This window comes from Aspergillus caelatus, assembly GCF_009193585.1.
Source record: "Aspergillus caelatus strain CBS 763.97 unplaced genomic scaffold BDV27scaffold_275, whole genome shotgun sequence".
Lineage (NCBI taxonomy): Eukaryota > Fungi > Ascomycota > Eurotiomycetes > Eurotiales > Aspergillaceae > Aspergillus > Aspergillus caelatus.
The window spans coordinates 27,713-46,093 of NW_022475538.1; the positions used below are offsets into that span (position 1 = coordinate 27,713).

The 18,381-nt window shown below is 47.7% G+C and overlaps 7 protein-coding genes across 7 annotated transcripts; 4 read left to right on the top strand and 3 right to left on the bottom strand.

Annotated features, from left to right (window-relative positions):
* The first annotated feature begins 1,455 nt into the window (after positions 1-1,455).
* msh3 (mismatch repair protein MSH3) lies at positions 1,456-5,320 on the top strand. Its single transcript, XM_032076949.1, has 3 exons — positions 1,456-2,538; positions 2,603-3,702; positions 3,754-5,320. Exons 1-3 carry the CDS (start codon positions 1,776-1,778, stop codon positions 5,230-5,232), a joined length of 3,342 nt encoding a protein of 1,113 aa, XP_031922336.1. The 5' UTR covers positions 1,456-1,775; the 3' UTR covers positions 5,233-5,320.
* Positions 5,321-6,005: 685 nt separating this feature from the next.
* On the top strand, positions 6,006-7,582 carry BDV27DRAFT_56374 (ATP phosphoribosyltransferase). Its single transcript, XM_032076950.1, has 5 exons — positions 6,006-6,083; positions 6,175-6,209; positions 6,331-6,822; positions 6,884-7,021; positions 7,097-7,582. The coding sequence occupies exons 1-5, from the start codon at positions 6,067-6,069 to the stop codon at positions 7,330-7,332; spliced, it is 918 nt and encodes a 305-aa protein (XP_031922337.1). The 5' UTR covers positions 6,006-6,066; the 3' UTR covers positions 7,333-7,582.
* BDV27DRAFT_136448 (uncharacterized protein) lies at positions 7,503-10,975 on the bottom strand. The gene has a single exon (XM_032068768.1). It carries the CDS (start codon positions 10,429-10,431, stop codon positions 7,855-7,857), a length of 2,577 nt encoding a protein of 858 aa, XP_031922338.1. The 5' UTR covers positions 10,432-10,975; the 3' UTR covers positions 7,503-7,854.
* An 826-nt stretch (positions 10,976-11,801) lies between these two features.
* On the bottom strand, positions 11,802-13,253 carry dprC (the record flags this gene model as incomplete). Its single annotated transcript, XM_032073450.1, has 2 exons — positions 11,802-11,951; positions 12,003-13,253. The coding sequence occupies 2 exons, from the start codon at positions 13,251-13,253 to the stop codon at positions 11,802-11,804; spliced, it is 1,401 nt and encodes a 466-aa protein (XP_031922339.1).
* An 865-nt stretch (positions 13,254-14,118) lies between these two features.
* Positions 14,119-15,246, top strand: BDV27DRAFT_149741 (NADP-dependent oxidoreductase; the record flags this gene model as incomplete). Its single annotated transcript, XM_032071110.1, has 2 exons — positions 14,119-14,943; positions 15,022-15,246. The coding sequence occupies 2 exons, from the start codon at positions 14,119-14,121 to the stop codon at positions 15,244-15,246; spliced, it is 1,050 nt and encodes a 349-aa protein (XP_031922340.1).
* A 725-nt stretch (positions 15,247-15,971) lies between these two features.
* Positions 15,972-16,918, top strand: BDV27DRAFT_149742 (SDR family NAD(P)-dependent oxidoreductase; the record flags this gene model as incomplete). The annotated part of the gene is made up of 2 exons (XM_032071111.1): positions 15,972-16,035; positions 16,092-16,918. The coding sequence occupies 2 exons, from the start codon at positions 15,972-15,974 to the stop codon at positions 16,916-16,918; spliced, it is 891 nt and encodes a 296-aa protein (XP_031922341.1).
* A 169-nt stretch (positions 16,919-17,087) lies between these two features.
* Positions 17,088-18,269, bottom strand: BDV27DRAFT_162815 (serine/threonine-protein kinase; the record flags this gene model as incomplete). Its single annotated transcript, XM_032073451.1, has 2 exons — positions 17,088-17,219; positions 17,283-18,269. 2 exons carry the CDS (start codon positions 18,267-18,269, stop codon positions 17,088-17,090), a joined length of 1,119 nt encoding a protein of 372 aa, XP_031922342.1.
* Between the last annotated feature and the right edge of the window lie 112 nt (positions 18,270-18,381).

The window sequence follows — 18,381 nt, forward strand, 5'->3', positions numbered from 1 at the left end:
TTTAAAAAGTAGAGGAAATTGAGTCTTCAGCTAGTAATGGTATTGGTGTATATAGTTAAAAGTTCAGCTTTAAAAGAATATACTCTTAATCAAATAGCTTAAGTTCTGCTTCTGTAAAACCACTGCAGATCTTCTCTAAAGTAAATACTTTAGCATACATATCTGAATATAGAGATAGAAAATCTTCTTTATCAATATAATTATTGCCGGTAACTATATATTCTTCAAGAAGCTTTCTATATACAAGTTTAAGTAAGCCAAAAATACTAATATCAAATAGTTGAAGAAGCTGTGAAGCATACACAGATATATAGAGATAGATAATAGTATTCTACTTGCAGAAGTTATCGAAATCAGTAGTCAGATAGCTACTATAGCTATTAAGAATAAGTAGTTATTTAGTACCGGTTATATAGCGCTTAGAGCAGAGTTTAAATATATCTCTTAACCAGCGAAGGCCTATTTGATCTGTTGTCCAGCTATTTTTACTGGTTATAATCCACTAGTCTTTAGTAAGCTTAAGTTCTTGGAACCAGACAGCTTATTGATAACTTACTTTAAGTATAATAACTGGCAGTATATATATACCTTTTAAATTAACTGTTTCAATAATTATAACCTATTCACGATTATTTTGGATAACTCTGTATAGTCGCTTACTATACTCAACAGCAGTAATTACTTTAGAAATAGAGCAGAGATCTATTACAAAACCAGTCTTATTAAAATTCTAGATATTATCTTTATATATACTATATTCTTTAATAGCTGCTTGAACAGTCTTAAACCAAGGTAATATAACTCTTGGATCTTCCTACTTTATACACTGATAGATTATTCGTCTTGTATATTGTATACAAAGCTCAGAACAACATTTAATAAAAGAATAAGTTTAGTTAACTTCTAGAGTTATTATAAGATCTTGTAATTGTTCACAAAGTAGAATTTACACCATTCCACACAGAAACTCTGGCCGAATTGGAAAGCCTCGCTTATCTGTATCTAGAAACTTTCGTACAAGAGCTTCCTTCTCAAAAATAGTTAATTTATGGCTATTGGCGCGTGTTTCTAATCGTAAATTAATCCCGTATAGCCGATCTTAAAGTATACTTCTAGGTACACCGAAAACCTCTGCAGCTTTAGATTAAGATAAAATTTTTTTACTTTTATAAGCAGATATAGCCATCTGCATTCGGCTTTCTTGTGAAAGTAACATTTTATATAATAATAATAAAGAAATGACGCGTTGGATGATATTTGATGGTGGTGTAGAGGAAAACCTGCCGGCTCGGCCGTAGTGCCGGCTCGGCCGTGGATTACGTTAGTTGTGTACACACGTTAGCTAAGTTAACTATGTACGTCCCTGATTAGATAAGCAATGGTCTATCTAATAACACTAACCTAACTAGTCGACTAAAGTACATACATTGCAACACGGTTAACGCGTAAGAAGACGCGTTAAGCTCCGAAGCCGCGGACTTGCAAAAGCTTTCGTTAAACTTTGCGCTCGAAGTGTTCCTGAAGCAGCGAGACGTTAATACTATGCGGGGCAGGTAACAGCTAATGGCAGCATGGTATTCTGGTTTTCAATACTTGTTTAAACCTGTCTCGAATGCTTTTTACGAAAACCTATCGCTTCATTTGCCACCACTTCCTTCGCCGCTAATCCATCACTCCATTTCGCCTATCTCGTTGAATTTTATATCTTCTTGGAGTATCACGCAATAGAGCACCTGTTTGAAGCCTATGTGGCTTACAAAACACCCGAGCAGTAAATGATGCCTCTATCTTCTCAGCCGTCATCTTCTCCAAATTTGAAGCGAAAACAACCGACCATCTCAAGCTTTTTCACAAAGAAGCCACAACTCTCGCAGGAAAGCCCTTCGAATGATGTGCGTGGAAAGGAGGAACGAGATCAAGAAGGGGAAGAGGTTACAAAACAGGAAGAAGGCTTAAGAGAGAAGAATAGTAATTGGTCAAACAACGTTGATGATGACGAGGATGATGTAGTAGCTCCGGCGCCAAAGCGGGCCAGAACAAACGGTTCAAATTCGCAAAATACGACCGAAACGCCGAAAGAAACACATGTTGAGCGCCCTTTGCCATCGGACAGTAGCCAAAAACCGGAGCTCTCCAAGTTCGCCAGCTCGCCCGCTACGGAGGGAGAAACGAAAGAACGAACCAAGGAAAGAGAGAAGCTACATCAGAAGTTTGTGCGGAGGTTAGGTGGACCAGACTGCCTCATTGGAATTGGCAGAAATGCCGCCACCGAAGCTGTTTTCGAGGAGGCTGGCGAGGGTGATGAGGATGATGAACCCTCTCCGCCGCCAGCAGCTAAAGGGAAGGCCACGGCAAAGAAAGGCGGGCGCAAGCTTACTCCTATGGAGAAGCAGGTCATCGATATCAAGCGGGAACATATGGATACGGTTTTGGTAGTGGAGGTGGGATACAAATTCCGGTTCTTTGGCGAAGATGCTAGAACGGCTGCGAAGGAGCTGAATATTGTCTGTATTCCTGGAAAATTCAGGTTCGATGAACGTAAGTGCCGGTTTCAATTTACGTCCTACTTCGTTTCTGCTTGCCTTTACTCATAGTGTTATAGATCCTTCGGAGGCCCATCTTGACCGGTTTGCATCGGCAAGTATACCGGTGCATAGATTACATGTTCATGTCAAGCGTCTCGTTTCGGCAGGACACAAAGTCGGAGTCGTCCGACAAATTGAGACTGCTGCCCTTAAAGCTGCTGGTGATAATCGCAATGCGCCCTTTGGACGCAAACTCACTAATCTGTACACAAAGGGTACGTATATTGATGATATGGAAGGCCTGGAAGGATCTACAGCATCTCTGTCAGCCGCTGGTACTTCAATGGCAACGGGGTATATGCTTTGTATTACAGAGACAAACGCCAAGGGCTGGGGAAATGACGAAAAGGTGCATGTGGGGATTGTCGCTGTTCAGCCAGCAACAGGTGACATAGTGTATGACGAGTTTGAAGACGGGTTCATGAGGAGCGAAATCGAAACCAGACTCCTTCATCTGGCACCTTGTGAGGTTCTTATAGTTGGTGACTTATCAAAGGCCACGGAAAAGCTTGTTCAACATCTTTCTGGTAACAAGACTAATGCTTTTGGTGACGAGATTCGTGTTGAGAAGGCCCCTAAAGCAAAAACAGCGGCAGCCGAGTCACATAGCCATGTTTCGAGCTTTTACGCGGAGAGGCTGAAGAAGGCGAACGCCACAAATGATGCGCAGGCGAGCAGCCTACTTCAGAAGGTGCTCAATTTAAGCGAGCAGGTCACTATCTGCTTGTCTTCCATGATTAAACATATGTCAGAGTACGGCTTGGAGCACGTTTTCCAGCTTACAAAGTATTTTCAACACTTTTCCTCTCGGTCACACATGCTTCTCAACGCAAATACTTTGAACAGTCTCGAAATCTACCATAACCAGACGGATCACTCCACCAAAGGTAGTCTCTTCTGGACGTTGGATCGAACGCAGACTCGTTTTGGGCAAAGAATGCTACGTAAATGGGTGGGACGTCCTTTGCTAGATAAATCTAGCCTCGAAGAAAGAGTGGATGCTGTTGAGGAGTTGAAAAGTTCAGAAAGGGTCGCTCTCGTAGAACGGATGAAGGGTCTGCTTGGTAGAATCAAGACTGATCTGGAAAAGTCCTTAATCAGGGTCTACTACGGAAAGGTAACCCATCATGAACCAAATCCGTGATAAATGATGCTAAATAACTCACAGTGCACCCGGCCCGAGCTTCTTACTCTCCTCCAAACCTTACAGATGATTGCGCAGGAATTTGCTGGCGTCCAGTCTCCTGCTGATATTGGATTTTCGTCGCCGCTCATTCGCAAAGCAGTAGCATCTCTTCCAATAATCCTAGAAGATGTTGTGCGCTTCCTGGATAAAATAAACATGCATGCAGCGAAGAATGATGACAAATATGAGTTCTTCAGAGAATCGGAGGAGACAGATGAGATTACTGAACACAAGCTTGGAATTGGCGCCGTGGAGCACGACATTGAAGAGCATCGCTCCACAGCTGGCGAAATTCTTGGGAAAAAGAAAGTAGAATATGTCACAGTGGCAGGCATTGAATACTTGATTGCGGTTGAGAACAAGTCACCGTCCCTTAAAAAGGTGCCGGCATCATGGGTGAAAATATCTGGTACCAAAACAGTTTCAAGATTCCATACTCCAGAAGTTATCAGGCTTCTACGACAGCGGGATCAGCATAAGGAGGCTTTGGCGGCGGGTTGTGACAAGGCATACGCAACTTTCCTGGCTGAGATATCCGCCAGTTATCAATCTTTCCGTGATAGTGTACAGTCCCTTGCGACACTTGACTGTCTAATTTCTCTTGCGACTATCGCTAACCAACCTGGTTACGTGAAACCCGAATACACCGATCACACATGCATTCATGTTGATCAAGGGCGTCATCCCATGGTCGAACAACTTTTGTTGGACAGCTATGTCCCCAATGACATTGATTTGGATAGTGACAAAACTCGTGCTCTCCTTGTTACCGGTCCTAACATGGGCGGTAAGTCTAGTTATGTTCGGCAAGTGGCACTCATAGCCATTATGGGGCAGATTGGTTCCTACGTCCCTGCACAGTCCGCGAAGCTTGGTATGCTAGATGCTGTGTTTACCCGCATGGGAGCCTTTGACAACATGCTGGCTGGTGAATCCACATTTATGGTCGAGCTTTCTGAGACAGCAGATATACTAAAACAAGCGACACCTCGCTCACTTGTCATTCTGGATGAACTGGGCCGAGGCACGTCTACGCATGATGGTGTTGCAATTGCGCAAGCGGTCCTTGATTATATGATCCGGTCGATTCGAAGTCTCACGCTTTTCATTACTCACTATCAACACCTCTCCTCAATGGTGCACTCCTTCCCTGACCATGAACTTCGGAACGTGCACATGCGTTTCACCGAATCGGGGCCAACCGAAGAAGAAATTACTTTCCTCTACGAGGTGGGAGAGGGCGTAGCGCATCGCAGTTACGGGTTAAACGTGGCGCGTCTAGCAAATTTACCAGCACCTCTAATCGAGCTGGCTAAACAGAAGAGTGCCGAACTAGAACGAAAAATACACCGCCGGAGACTAGCTGGACTTGTGAGGACCGTTGGAGATATTTTAGCCGATTCTGCGAAAGCCGATGAGAGTTTAATCGAACGACTCATCAGCAGCGCAGAGCAGTTATAACTGGACACGATTGACCAAGTTAGGCCTATCATGATCATGTCGCGATGCCTGGCATTTTGAGGCAGTACATGTTAGCGTTGTTGTATAGACTACTGTATGTATCATAGCAAAATGTATTTTTTTTTTTTTTTAAAAAAAACAAAAAAACTCCTCGTTTCCACTGAAGCAGCAGGAGACCGGGGCAATCCTTCCATGAAGCAACGTTCAGGCTCGAGTACTAATAATGAAGGACGCTTGTTAAAATCCGGACTTATTAAATCTTCAATTATGATATGCGCGTCCTTTCTAATAAGCCGCTCTGTACTCTATAGTGAGCCCTACAAGTACGTACTATTGAGATGTCTCCGTACCGGGCCCAGAAAGCCACTTACGCACAAGCACGCAAAGAACGGTTTAGGCTAATTAGTCGTTCAATGGGGATCCATCAAATGCCGTCCTCCCTAAAACCCGTCAGGAACATTAGTCCACCAATCTACCAATCAGATTACTGCCTTCGGGAGCATGCTTACGCGATTGCCTGATTCGTAGGGCATCACCGGGAGTAGGTCCACACGGCCCTTTTGATACCTGAGGATATAGGCATCAAAACACCCCACTTCCGTCCTCATTCACCGATTCAGAGTCTGCGGTGCTCCGATTTCGTTCATTGCTCCGGACCAACTCGCTCCATCCCTGCGAAACACCCACTGAGTCATTTTACGCAGTGTAGAACTTCATATATTACCTTCACTGACTGATTTGTTCTCTATACTTACATATAATATACAATCTGCCCACTAGACTCCCTCCACCCCTCCCAATCCCTCCAACTACCCCGCGCGGTTGATCGTCGCTATGGATCTCGTTAACCAGTGAGTCAATTACTTCCATGCCACCATGCAGACCTCCAGACAGACAATAGCCTTCAAATGTGTCTTCCGCATACTAACAATCTCTGGCCAGCCTCGAAGGCAGACTCCTTTTCGCTGTTCCTAAAAGCAAGTAACCCACCATGACTCACCCCACTACTCTTTCGCAACTTGCCTGAGTAGCCATCCTACACCAAACTCATTAGGAGGAAACATGAACTCCAGCTAATACGCATATCTCTGAAAACAGAGGGTCGGCTCCAACAGGCAACCTTGGACCTGCTTTCCGGCGTTGACATCCAATTCCGTCGCGAGACCCGCCTCGATATCGCCCTTGTGAAGAACCTCCCCATCGCCCTCATCTTCCTCCCCGCCGCAGATATTCCCACCTTCGTCGGCGAAGGTCGCGTCGACCTCGGTATCACCGGTCGCGACCAGGTCGCTGAGCACGATGCGCAGCTGGCGCACGGCGAGACTTCCGGCGTGGAGGAGATCATGGACCTTGGTTTCGGAGGCTGCAAGCTGCAGGTGCAGGTTCCAGAGAAGGGTGACATCACCGAGGCCAAGCAATTAGTCGGCCGTAACGTGGTCACCAGCTTCACGGCCCTCACTGAGGCATTCTTTGCTAAGCTCGAGGGCATCGATGATAGCAGCAAGCTCTCCACCAAGGTCAAGTATGTTGGTGGCAGTGTTGAGGCTGCTTGCGCATTGGGTGTCGCCGACGGCATTGTCGACCTTGTTGGTATGTTTATGGCTTAACACCATTCTAATCGCTGGAAATGAGACTAATATATATCGCACAGAGTCCGGTGAAACTATGAAGGCTGCTGGCCTTAAGGCCATCGACACCGTTGTCGAGAGTACCTCTGTTCTCGTCAAGTCCCGGAACACCCAGAACCCTCTTGTCGAACTCATCACCTCTCGTATCCGTGGTGTCATCAGTATGTTGCCCTCTTCTTTGCAACTCTCATCCATCCTTGCCCCTGCATTTGCTAACATGCGTTTCTTCACTACAGCCGCCCAGAAGTACGTCCTGTGCCAGTACAACATTCCTCGCTCTGAACTCTCCACTGCCGCCAGCATCACACCGGGCAAGCGCGCCCCGACTGTGACCGCGCTCGAGGCAGACGGCTGGGTGGCCGTCAGCTCGATGGTCGAGAAGAAGAAGATCGCCACCGTGATGGACGAGTTGACCAAGGTCGGCGCGACGGACATCCTAGTCCTAAACATTGCCAACTCCCGAACGGGTTAGAGGGGGCTTTTCATTTTATCATGTCCTGTCATGCCTTGGTTTATTCTTTTTCGTTTCTTTTTGGCATAAAGGCGTGTTTCATATTTCACCATTTTGGTTCTTTTCAAAGGGGTTCTATCTATTTTTCTTTCTTTTGCTCAGATTTCGGGACAGTTGTATGAGATGAATATAGATTATGTGGTTACGGTTCCCAAAAAAGAAAAAAAAAGTAACAGATAGACTCAGGTTGTTTGTATATACAGGTTTCTATATAACAGTAAATATATACAGATATAGTACCGCAGCACTTTATGCAAGATATAGTTCTTTCGGATAATGTGAAGATGTAATGCAATTTTTGTCATTACTCGTATGATCATCATCGTGAGCATGATCCAAGGCAAATCTGTCAGAAATAAGCCTTGAGAAGAAATATTGGGCGAGGGGACAAAATGAGGATGGTTTTTCTTCTATAAGAGAGGGGAGAAAGGGTATCGCTTCAAAAGGGGGAGATAACTATAGAAGAGGAGAGAAGAGGTATCTTCAGGTTGATGATGGTGAATCGCTGATTCCTACATTTTCTCGTCTTCCGCGCACCAAAGCCCGAAGACATTGGCCGACGCCTTCCAGATCGCCCAATAACCCGACGTGACCACGATCGCTTCTCACCAGGCCATGTTTAATGATTCGATAACCTGGGGGCAGCATTGCTGCGGACGCGAGACAGACACCGTCCCCTGCGGCGAAGGCGAGGTCATCGTAGGCATCTTGATGTTTAATCTGTTCACGCGTCGAGATGCGCGCGCCATAGACGGTGGGAACTGATTTGCCGTATAGAACTGCGAAAGGCGGGTAGCTGTTGCTGGATTGATGAGAGGGGTTGAAAGCGAGTTCTTGCTTGAAGCGACGGACTTCGGCGAGTGTGCGTTCGAGATAGGTTATGGCTGCAGCTCGGGGGATGGTAACGGTAGTGGTGGCTTTGACATTGGCCGAGCCGCGGAGGTTGGACGTCGGGCCAACAACGCCCTCAATGCTCGGGGCTAGTTTCTCGGCTGGGTCGGTAATGGGATTTGGATTGCTGCGACCGGTCTGGTTCGGATCTTGGTGCTCCTCGTCGGGTGTATCCTCAGATGGCAAGCTATCCTTGCTACCCAGAACAGCGGAGAAGCGTTTCCCGATGTTACCTCCAAGACCGAAGCCTTTGTTTGTCATGGGTGGGAGGGCTTGGTTGATGACGGGCGAAAGCCGGTATTCGTCCCAGGCCTGGACGTTGAAGAAGTCCACACGATATTCTTCTTTGGTGCGCTTATCGATGAAACAGTGCCCATCTTCGGGAAGGAGGGCAAAGCTGGTCCGGAATGTGAAGTTCACCTGAGCCGTGAGCACACGAGAGCTGAGCAATACATCATCCCCATTGCGAAGAGGGCCTAGGATATTGACACAGTGTTGCGGGACACCGGCGTAGAGAACGCCAGCAAAGAGTTCCGGACGTTGGTTTACGGCGTGGCGGGTGATCAAGCCCCCGAGACTGTGCGCAACAACCCAAGCACCCCTCTTTTCGGAGGGGACACCGGGCGCATTACAGGGTAAGCCCTCCAGAAACTTGATCAGCTTTTTTGAGAGAAGATGTGGGCTCAAGCGCCAATCGTAACCATAGTCCCATACGCGGAGGTCACCTTTGACAGCATTCTCAGACTTTCGGAGGTGTTTCATCAGTCGACGACAAATGTCAACCGGCCCGACATGCGATAGAACTCCCGAGGGAATAATTGTTTCCTCCATGCGCTCCTCATCCTCCGGGTTCAGGCCGACTTCAAGGTCCACTTTGCGAAGATTTAGCCCAACTTTCATCGGAACCCACAGTTGACGCTGTGGTGGTTTAGCGGAACGTAAGACAGATCCTCGGTAGCCTCCCATGATAACAACATCGCCCGTTAACTCAGACATAGCTTCGTTTAATATGGGATGCCACGTATTGGAATTAGCTCGCGGTGGACGCGCTCCGAATTGAGGTGGCGCTTGTTCTCGAGGCGCGTCACTCGTAGGTGGCAGTTCATCGGCGTAGTTGTTGCCTTTCCGATTCGCAACATCTCCCAGGAACGGTTTGTAGCCCCAGTCACTCCGCAAGTCCTGTAAGTGCAAGCTAGGCATGCTAAGCAAGCGGCTGCTCGAGTCTTGTAGACTGTCCTTGATGGCCTTGAACCGGCTGTTGACTTGAGAGTGAATGTGCTCATACTGGGGCCGCTGATCGAGTGATGACGCAGTGGATGATGCTCTCAGATACAAGGATTGATCAGAAGATGATCTCCTAAGCATCAACGGCGCACCTGAAACAGTCGTGCTGGGCCGACGGGTAAACGAATGCTTGGCTGCCGTCGCGCCGTCGAGCGGTTTAAGATCGGAGATTGGCTCATCAACGAGCCCGTTGTTAGAGTCGGAATCGTTCCACGATCTGCGCCTTGGCTTTGCATAAGATTCTTCCTCTTGGCCAAGCGCCAACTTGGACGAGGAAGGTTTCAGGGTCTGACTGCGAGAGCGATTTTGCGAAGAGCGGAAAGGCAAAGAAGTCCGTTTAGTAAGATACCCTAAATCGGGCAGGAACTTCTTCATGGTATCGCCCGACCAAGCCCGAGGCCGCAGGGGCAAGCCGTTCTTCAAGATCGACCGGGTGAAACTGGTGCGACTGTTGGCACCATCTTTAGAGAAAGCTGTTCCGTTTTGGTATGCCTCAGTCTGGGGTGAAACTGACGGTTGGCTAGACTCCGGCTTTGAGGTCTGTGGTAGTTGTTCTGGTTCATCGGTGATCTCGGAAGTATAAAGACCGCTCGAGTCGTCGGTGTCTGGAATGGGGTCAAAATAACCCCCATTGTGTTCCATCGCGCGTGTCTTTTCCTCCGCCGGAGTCGAACGGGCCTTCATGCGACTTTGGGCTCGACTGATGCTGACACCGACCATTCCGTCCGCCTCGTCTTCTCGAGCGACATCCACACCGTTTACAACCGGCTCATCGCTGTCAGAGCTGGTATTTCCAGCAATTAAAGGTCTCTGGAGAGCCTGCGAGGGCTCCCCAGCGGCATTGACCGGATCATGGCTTGCAGGTGGAGCTGCGGGGACAGCCATATTCGAGGGCAATATGAGGGGGAATGACGAGGGAAAACTTCGGTTCACACATGCAGGGAAGGCGATGTTGCGAATTCAATGATATAAGACAAGATGTATATAAGGAAAGAAAAAGATCAACGAAAGGGAGAAATGTTCTAATAACAATGATAACAACAATAATTATAATAATAGTAAGAATGATTCCAACAGAAACAATCTGCAGGAGTAATTTAATCACATGTAAAATAAAAAAGGCGTTAATGGCAATAGTCGAACTGGAGTCGAACGAACTAATAACGAATAACGGGGCTAAAATGTTTGAGAGATGGAGCCCAAAAAGGAATGATGCTTTATCAGGTTTGGATATCGTTGGATATCGTATTCGTACTGCCGATACCAAGGAAACGGAACCTTTGTTAGCGGGTATTTGGTTCGTGGCTTCCGCGTGTAGTAATCGAAATACCGTTCCTTTTTCTGTATTTTTTTTTACTGTCTTTCTTTTTTTCCTCGGTCGTTCCTTGACTCAATGGATCATTGATTAGTTCTGTGGTTGCACCCAGTGGAGTAGTGTGTGTAATAAGAATTGGGAGAAGAGGGAAAAAAAAGGAATAATAAAAATAACAAGAGAGGAGAGGTCCCACTACAGTGATTGCACAGCCTCCGGCAAGTCCGGAAGAAGCTTCCTGTAAGAGAGTTCTCCGTAGATTATTAGTTTTTTTTTTTATTTTTTTCATAAAATTTTTTATTATCATTATTCATGCTTGCGATTTATTGAGCAATAGTTCGAAATCTTAAAAATCAAAACGGTTTGGCATGTGGGAGGATGGATCCACAAACCCATCGTTACCATGAGGGTGGAAATTGCTTGTCTGTCGGATGCTACGTGTTGTGCCCTATTAAACCGCAAGAAAAATGTGTTCATCATTACATCGAGTCCGAAAGGCTCTTGCAGTGATTGAAATTTGGTTCGTGAAGTCATCCTGCATGCACCTGATCGGATCGATCACATCAACTATGGTTCCCGCCACCCGTTTGATTGGTTCCATCTATCGGCGTAGATCTGGTTACTTATATTGAACTTCCGCTACTTCCGGGGAAAAACTTGTCCTAAGTATGCGAAGCTTGTAGAGTCTGTACATAGTACTATGAAACAAGGGATTATTTATTTATTTTTTTTTTTTTTTAATGTCCGTGCTCGTATCCGTATAAAACCATAATCATTGGTGTACTCCGTGTGGAATGGCTCTCAGGCTAAATTTAATACAGGAACTGCACTACCAATCTCATTTCCACCAATTATCAAAAACAACTTGGAAAATATAAGGACATATTCATAAAATACAAACTTATCGTAGCGTCGTAACCCATAATCGACCAGTGTGATCAGCTCAGTAAGCATTTCCTCGGCTGAAGTTTCCGGTGCGTATCTCCCGTTCACCTTGGCTGGCAATAGCATCGTTCTTTGCAACGCCCTCTTCGTGGCCAAAGGTCTTATCGACCGCCGCATTAAGACCGCCGCGGAGAGATTCTCCCATGCCCTATTCGAAAAATGTTAGTCGTAATCAAGCATAACCGGAAGTATCACTCACGTGAGCGCCAGCAAAAGCTCCCTTCACACCGGAACCAACATCTGCACCCTTCTGAGCAGACTTGGACCCAGGTGCGCTGCTAGATGACTCTGCCGGTCGGTACCCTACGCCGCTGGACGCGTACCCAGCTCCGGTAGATGGTCCAGTGGCATTGGTCCCATATTGAGAATCGGTGTTACCGGTGAACTGGGAGCCATGAGGCTGGCTGGTTGTCTTGGAAGACACGTCGCCAGTTTGCGCGTCCACGCGAGGGTCGAGCTTGTTCATAATCTTAGACTCATGGGGACCAGCATTGGAACCGCTGCTGAGCGTGGTGTCCTGCGTAGCATAAGGGTTTTCGTTACCCGTCTTCGTAGTGCCTGGGGCGTACTGAGCGCGGTTGTCGAGGTCACTGTCAACACGAGGATCCATCTTGTTGCCAATCTTAGAGCTGTGAGGACCAGTCGTGCTGGAAGTAGTGGCTCCAATACCGGCCATGTGGGAGGTGTTACGGTTGTGAGTGGTTTGTGGCGCATACTGAGCACGGTTGTCCACATCGCTGTCAACGCGAGGGTCAAGTTTGTTGCCCATGTCAGACTCATGGGGACCGGCGGTCCTTGAAGCAGGACCAGTGCGAGCATCGCTCGCCATTGTACCTGGTGCGTGGCGGGCCCGGTTATCCATATCGCTGTCAACTCGGGGATCAAGCTTGTTACCCATATCGGACTCGTGTGGACCGGCGGTTCTTTGAGTGTGTCCAGCACGAGTATTACTCGACACGGCCCCTGGCGCACGGTTGTCTACGTCACTGTCAATACGGGGGTCAAGCTTGTTACCCATGTCAGATTCATGGGGCCCAGCAGTTCTAGGGGCAGGCCCTGTACGGGCATCGCTGGCCGCGGTGCCTGGTGCGTGACGGGCACGGTTGTCCATATCGCTGTCGACACGAGGGTCAAGCTTATTACCAGTGTCCGAGGTGTGAGGACCCGCCGTCTTCTGAACAGATCCTGTACGGGTGTTGCTAGCGCCACCAGCTGCACCAACGCCGGCGTTGCTTGACTTCTTCTCCTTGCTCAGGTCACTATCCACACGAGGATCGAGCTTGTTGGCTATGTCGGACTTGTGTGGGCCAGCTGTGTGTGGAGCAGGTCCGGTACGAGGATCACTAGGGTCAACGCCCCCAACCTGAGTGCCAATCGGCTGAGAAGAGCTGGGGTGTTGAGTGGGATCCCCGAAAGAGGAGGAATAGTAAGGTGGCTGCGTGCTGCTCATGATGTATGATGTATGTTGTATGTAGTGTTGTAGATAATTGAACTTTCTTTTGGACTGTTTCTTGTGATATTCTTTGGTTTCAACAAAGGATTGTCTATGCTTAGAATGAATCTAAGCCCTACGAGACCCATCGCCCTCAGTTCTTTATATATTCGAGTTGTCGTCAACACCCCAGACTCTGCGACATCATACCTGATGTGGCTATGACGTCAGACGGTACCTCAGGGGCATTTCCAATTGTTCTTCACCATGGAAGATATGTAGATCTTCATCTCTCTGGGAATGGAAAATAACTGTGAATAGAACCGAGTTGCATCAATGGCTGGCATTTTGCATCAATTAACGTTTCAGTAAGGAACAATGACGATTTGTGTCGAAGCTGGAAAGCCAAAGAAAACGGAAACATGATGGCTTATCGCCGATAACGATTTGATAAGTACTGAGGCTCTTACATCATCTTGGCTTCATACCTATGTCGATGAGTCAGCAGTGCTCCTCGATTCGTTGATTTCCTAAGAGCTCTTCTGTATACCCATGGGCATGCCCGCAAAGAGTTTCCTATGAGCCAAGGGTGGCTTGACTCGTGTACTGGTAAAGAGTACATGGTTGATAATTAAGGTTTACTGGGTGTGGCCAGTTTGTCTCTCAAAATAGACAGCGAACTTTGGTGATTAGTGAACTTACCAATTCGGTTATGGATCTTGCAGCCGAGGTTCATTCGTCGCTTTGTTTCAGCGATCGCTGAACCTCTGTCAACGCTCACTCCTAGACAGAAGATATCGTCCCTTTGTATGTCTATCTGTTTCTCTTTATTCTCTTTTGTTCACTCTAGAAGTCCTGGGAAGTACCACTGAGTTCGACCAAAATGCCTATCACCAACCGACAAGCCATCTACGCCAATACGCCCTCCCCGGCAATCGATCCCTCCTTGTCGAACGGCACCTTCAAGATCTCAACCACGACTATCTCCGACAATGTCCCCGATGACAAAGTCCTTGTGCGCGTACACTACCTTTCGCTCGACCCGGCCATGCGGCAATGGCTCACAGCCAAGCGATCGTACATCGCCCCTGTCGAGCGCGGTAGCGTCATGCGCGGCCAGAGCATCGCTCAAGTGATCGGCGTCGGAAGCAACCTTAAAGCTCAATACAAAGCTGGAGACTGGGTGATTGCTTACTCTGGCTGGCAAGAGTATGCCCTGCTGGGACAAAAGGAGGCACAGAAGGTGGTCATTCCCCCGGGATGCAAGCCGACCGATGCAATGTCGGTGCTAGGCATGACTGGTCTGACGGCATACTTTGGCATGACGGAAGTTGGACAACCGAAGCCAGGGGACACTGTCGTCGTCTCAGGCGCTGCGGGTGCGACGGGCATGGTGGCCGGACAGATCGCTAAGATCAAGGGTGCAAAGAGAGTCGTTGGATTGGCAGGTAGCGCTGAGAAATGTGCTTTCCTGCGCAATGAGTTAGGGTTCGATGCTGCTATCAACTACAAGGACAAGGATTGGAAGAAGCAATTGAAGGATGCGACTCCGGAGTACATCGATGTCTTCTTTGATAACACCGGAGGTGAGATTCTTGATGCTTGTCTTGCTCGGGCTGCGCGCGACGCTCGGTTCGCCATCTGCGGTGCGATCAGTCAATATAACTCTGCCAAGCCGCAGGGTCCAGCTAGCTTTATGACTGTCATTGTAAGTTTCCCGTGCGCTTTACACATGATGAATAGCTGCTGATAACAGCCTTCTTAGTCGCAACGAGTGACCATGAAGGGTTTCATCGTCTTCGACTACGCTAAGAAATACCCGGTCGCACTGAAGGACTTGTCCGAGTGGCTGACGCAGGGTAAAATCAAGCGCAAGGAGCACATTGTTCCGGGTGGATTGGAGGCTGCGCCTCAGGGTTTGGTAGACCTGTATGGGGGTGTCAATACGGGCAAAATGATGGTCGAGGTGGCTCCTGTGAGCGAGGCTATTGGAGCCAAGGCCAAACTGTAGGCAGCTGGTCTGTCGCATGCATATACCTCCTGTCTAATAATAAGATCGCGGCATTGTAATATTGTCTTCGTGGACTACAATCACAAACATAAAATCAAAAAGTCATGGTTGAGAGTAGAAGAGAGCTCAAGCTCACTCAAGTAAACGAATGATCTGTATCTCATCCTAAGAATATTGAACAAGTCAGGGACCGAGATAAAGCACTAGATCCATGAACCATACACCCCCAGACCAAGGGCACGTATATATAAAATTTACAGGAATAGAACAACCATTACCTATTTTTAAACACAAACTATATCACAATGACCTACATAAGTCCAGAAGGACCTTAGCCCATCGTAAGAACACCAGAAATGGTCGGTAACTCATCCGACGCAGACTCGACGTCATACTGATGAGGCAATTTTTGCCTCACCACATCTCACAAACAACGACATGGATACCAACAACCAACATTTTACGCAATTGCATGCGCTGACTGCCCCCACCGATGTATAAAATGCTCTTCCTCCCCTACTCAGCTCGGCTTCAATTCCATCATGTACCGCCAGAACATCCTCTCACGCTTTCTTAAACCGAGCTGTCCGATCCGCTACAACCACAGATTAAGCTATAGCGCTCTTCAGAAACCCTTTCTAGTCTATTCTAGAGCTCAATTCTCTGCATCAGTGTCTAAATATTTTACCACTACGTCATACCGAAACGTCTCTGAGGCAATCAAAATGGAGGCCAAGGAAAGCAATGAGAACTTTAAGCTGGAGAACCTCTTCAATGTTAAGGGCAAAGGTACGTACTAAGTGCGCCATTGATCACGATACGTTCTAGATACTAATGAGAACCAGTTGCTCTCATCACAGGAGGGGGCTCAGGCATCGGTCTGATGGCCACTCAAGCTCTGGCTGTCAACGGAGCCAAAGTCTACATCACCGGTCGAACCGGCGAGAAGCTCGACCGCGTTGCAGAACTATACAGCAAGAACATCCAGGGCGAGATCATCCCAATCACATCAGACATTACAGATAAGAGCTCGGTCGACAAGCTGGTGCAAGAGATCTCCTCGCGCGAAAAGTACCTCTCCATCCTAATTAACAACGCCGGAATTAGCAGCTCGACCCAGACGACCGAGAAGGAGGATCCTAAGGAGCTGCGCAAGGAGTTGTTCGAGAGCAGTGCTCTTGACCCCCAGGAATGGGATGATGTGTACCGCACGAACGTCACTCAGCTTTTCATGACTACTACTGCGTTTTTACCATTGCTTCAGAAGGGCTCCGAGCAGGAGAAGGGCTGGTCTAGTACCGTGATTAATATTTCGTCGATTTCCGGTATCGTCAAGGTGTCGCAGCATCATTTCGCTTATAATGCGTCGAAGGCTGCTGCTATCCATTTGACTAAGATGCTGGCGCATGAGATCGCTTCGTCTGGTTTGCGGATTCGCGTTAATAACATCGCCCCGGGTGTTTTCCCCAGTGAGATGACAGCTGGTAAGAGCGACGAGAAGCAGAAGAGCGAACTCGCTAAGGAGAAGTATGAGGGTAAGGTTCCTGCTGCTCGCCCCGGTAAGGATGAGGACATGGCCAATGCCGTGCTCTTCTCTACCACCAACCAGTATCTCAATGGACAGACCGTTGTGGTAGATGGAGGATATGTGCTGGCGGCTGGAACCGTCTAGAACGTGTATGATTAGGTGACACATAACTTGTATTGTAGTTAATCTTAAAGCAGCCATGAGTGCATGTCAATGATAATCTCCAAATGATTGTTTCATCCAAGACAGATGTTATTAGTTGATCGTTTGTGGCATTTGGAGCCAGCCAAATACACATAGCAGTCAAGCACACTTACCACCCCATTTCTCCTGCATCACACACCTTTACATAGTACACCCACTCAGACCGAAGTACCTCGGATGCCTTGATTCTCCGAACAGGATCAGGATGCAACATTGCATATATCACATTGCGACAACGCGTCTAATCAATGATCAGCACAAAGAGACTTTCACCAAGTTCTTGAAAACCCGAACTGCATCATACCTCTTCCAAAGCTTCAATCGGAGGATATCCGTCATACGTTTGTCGTCCCCGAAGGTACGCACTATAACCCCCATCCTCATCCGCACAAGGCATCCTCCAAAGTAACCGTCCACATCTCATAGCCATGTACACAAGTCCTGCGGCCCATACATCGCTCGCTCTCGGATCAATCGCCGCATAGTCACTAAACTCCTCTGGCGGAAGGTAAGGTATCAATCCCGGCAATTTCCGTGGAGAGTACAATGAGGACAATTGCAGACGTATCCTGTTCTCAGCGTGTTCCCCATTGGCAAATTCATCTAGCAACCACTCCGCACTCCCAAAGTCGGCCACTTTCACTGCGCCATGGGCAGTAAGAAGGATATTTTCCGTCTTCAGACCTCGATGCGCAATTGCGTTGTCATGAAGATATGTCACGGCACGCATGATCTGCTTAAAGAAACAGTCTGCTTGGGTTATGTCTATATTGTCTTCGGCCGTGGCGATCAGGGTGTTCAGATTTCCGCCGGCACAATAATCCATGACTAGACAGGTCTCACCATGTTCGTTCTGGAGGACATCGATGGTTTGAAGAAGGTTGGGGTGTGACACGGCTGAGGAGAGAGACTGTTCGAAATGCTGGGTAGCTCTGACGAGAGTGTCCGATGATCGACGGAGGATTTTGACGACATGAAGCTGCCTGGAAGCACCCGCGGACGAAGATTTCCGGGTATATACTCGTACGGAGCTGTGGACGCCGTAGTGCAGGATGATGGTGGATAGACCGTATCTTTCTGTTAGTGTTGAAGGGGCAGAAGAAGAGGGAGTCAATAAAGTCTGCCTTTCTTCGTCGTCGATTGATTCTCTGGGTAACCAGCAGCGTGCCAGGACATTCGGAAATGTCAATGTAGACAGCAATTTAAGGCTTAATTTATGTTCGGGAGGTTTCAGTTTCAGTTGATGCCGATGAGTAGTACATGTACCGTAGGAATTTTGTAATTGAGACATTGTGAATTGTATGACTTTTGCAGCGATATAGTATGGCAGCAGAGAGCTTTTATATAGACAGATTAGTCGATGCACGATCCGATGTTTGAGCACTTATATATATATATATATA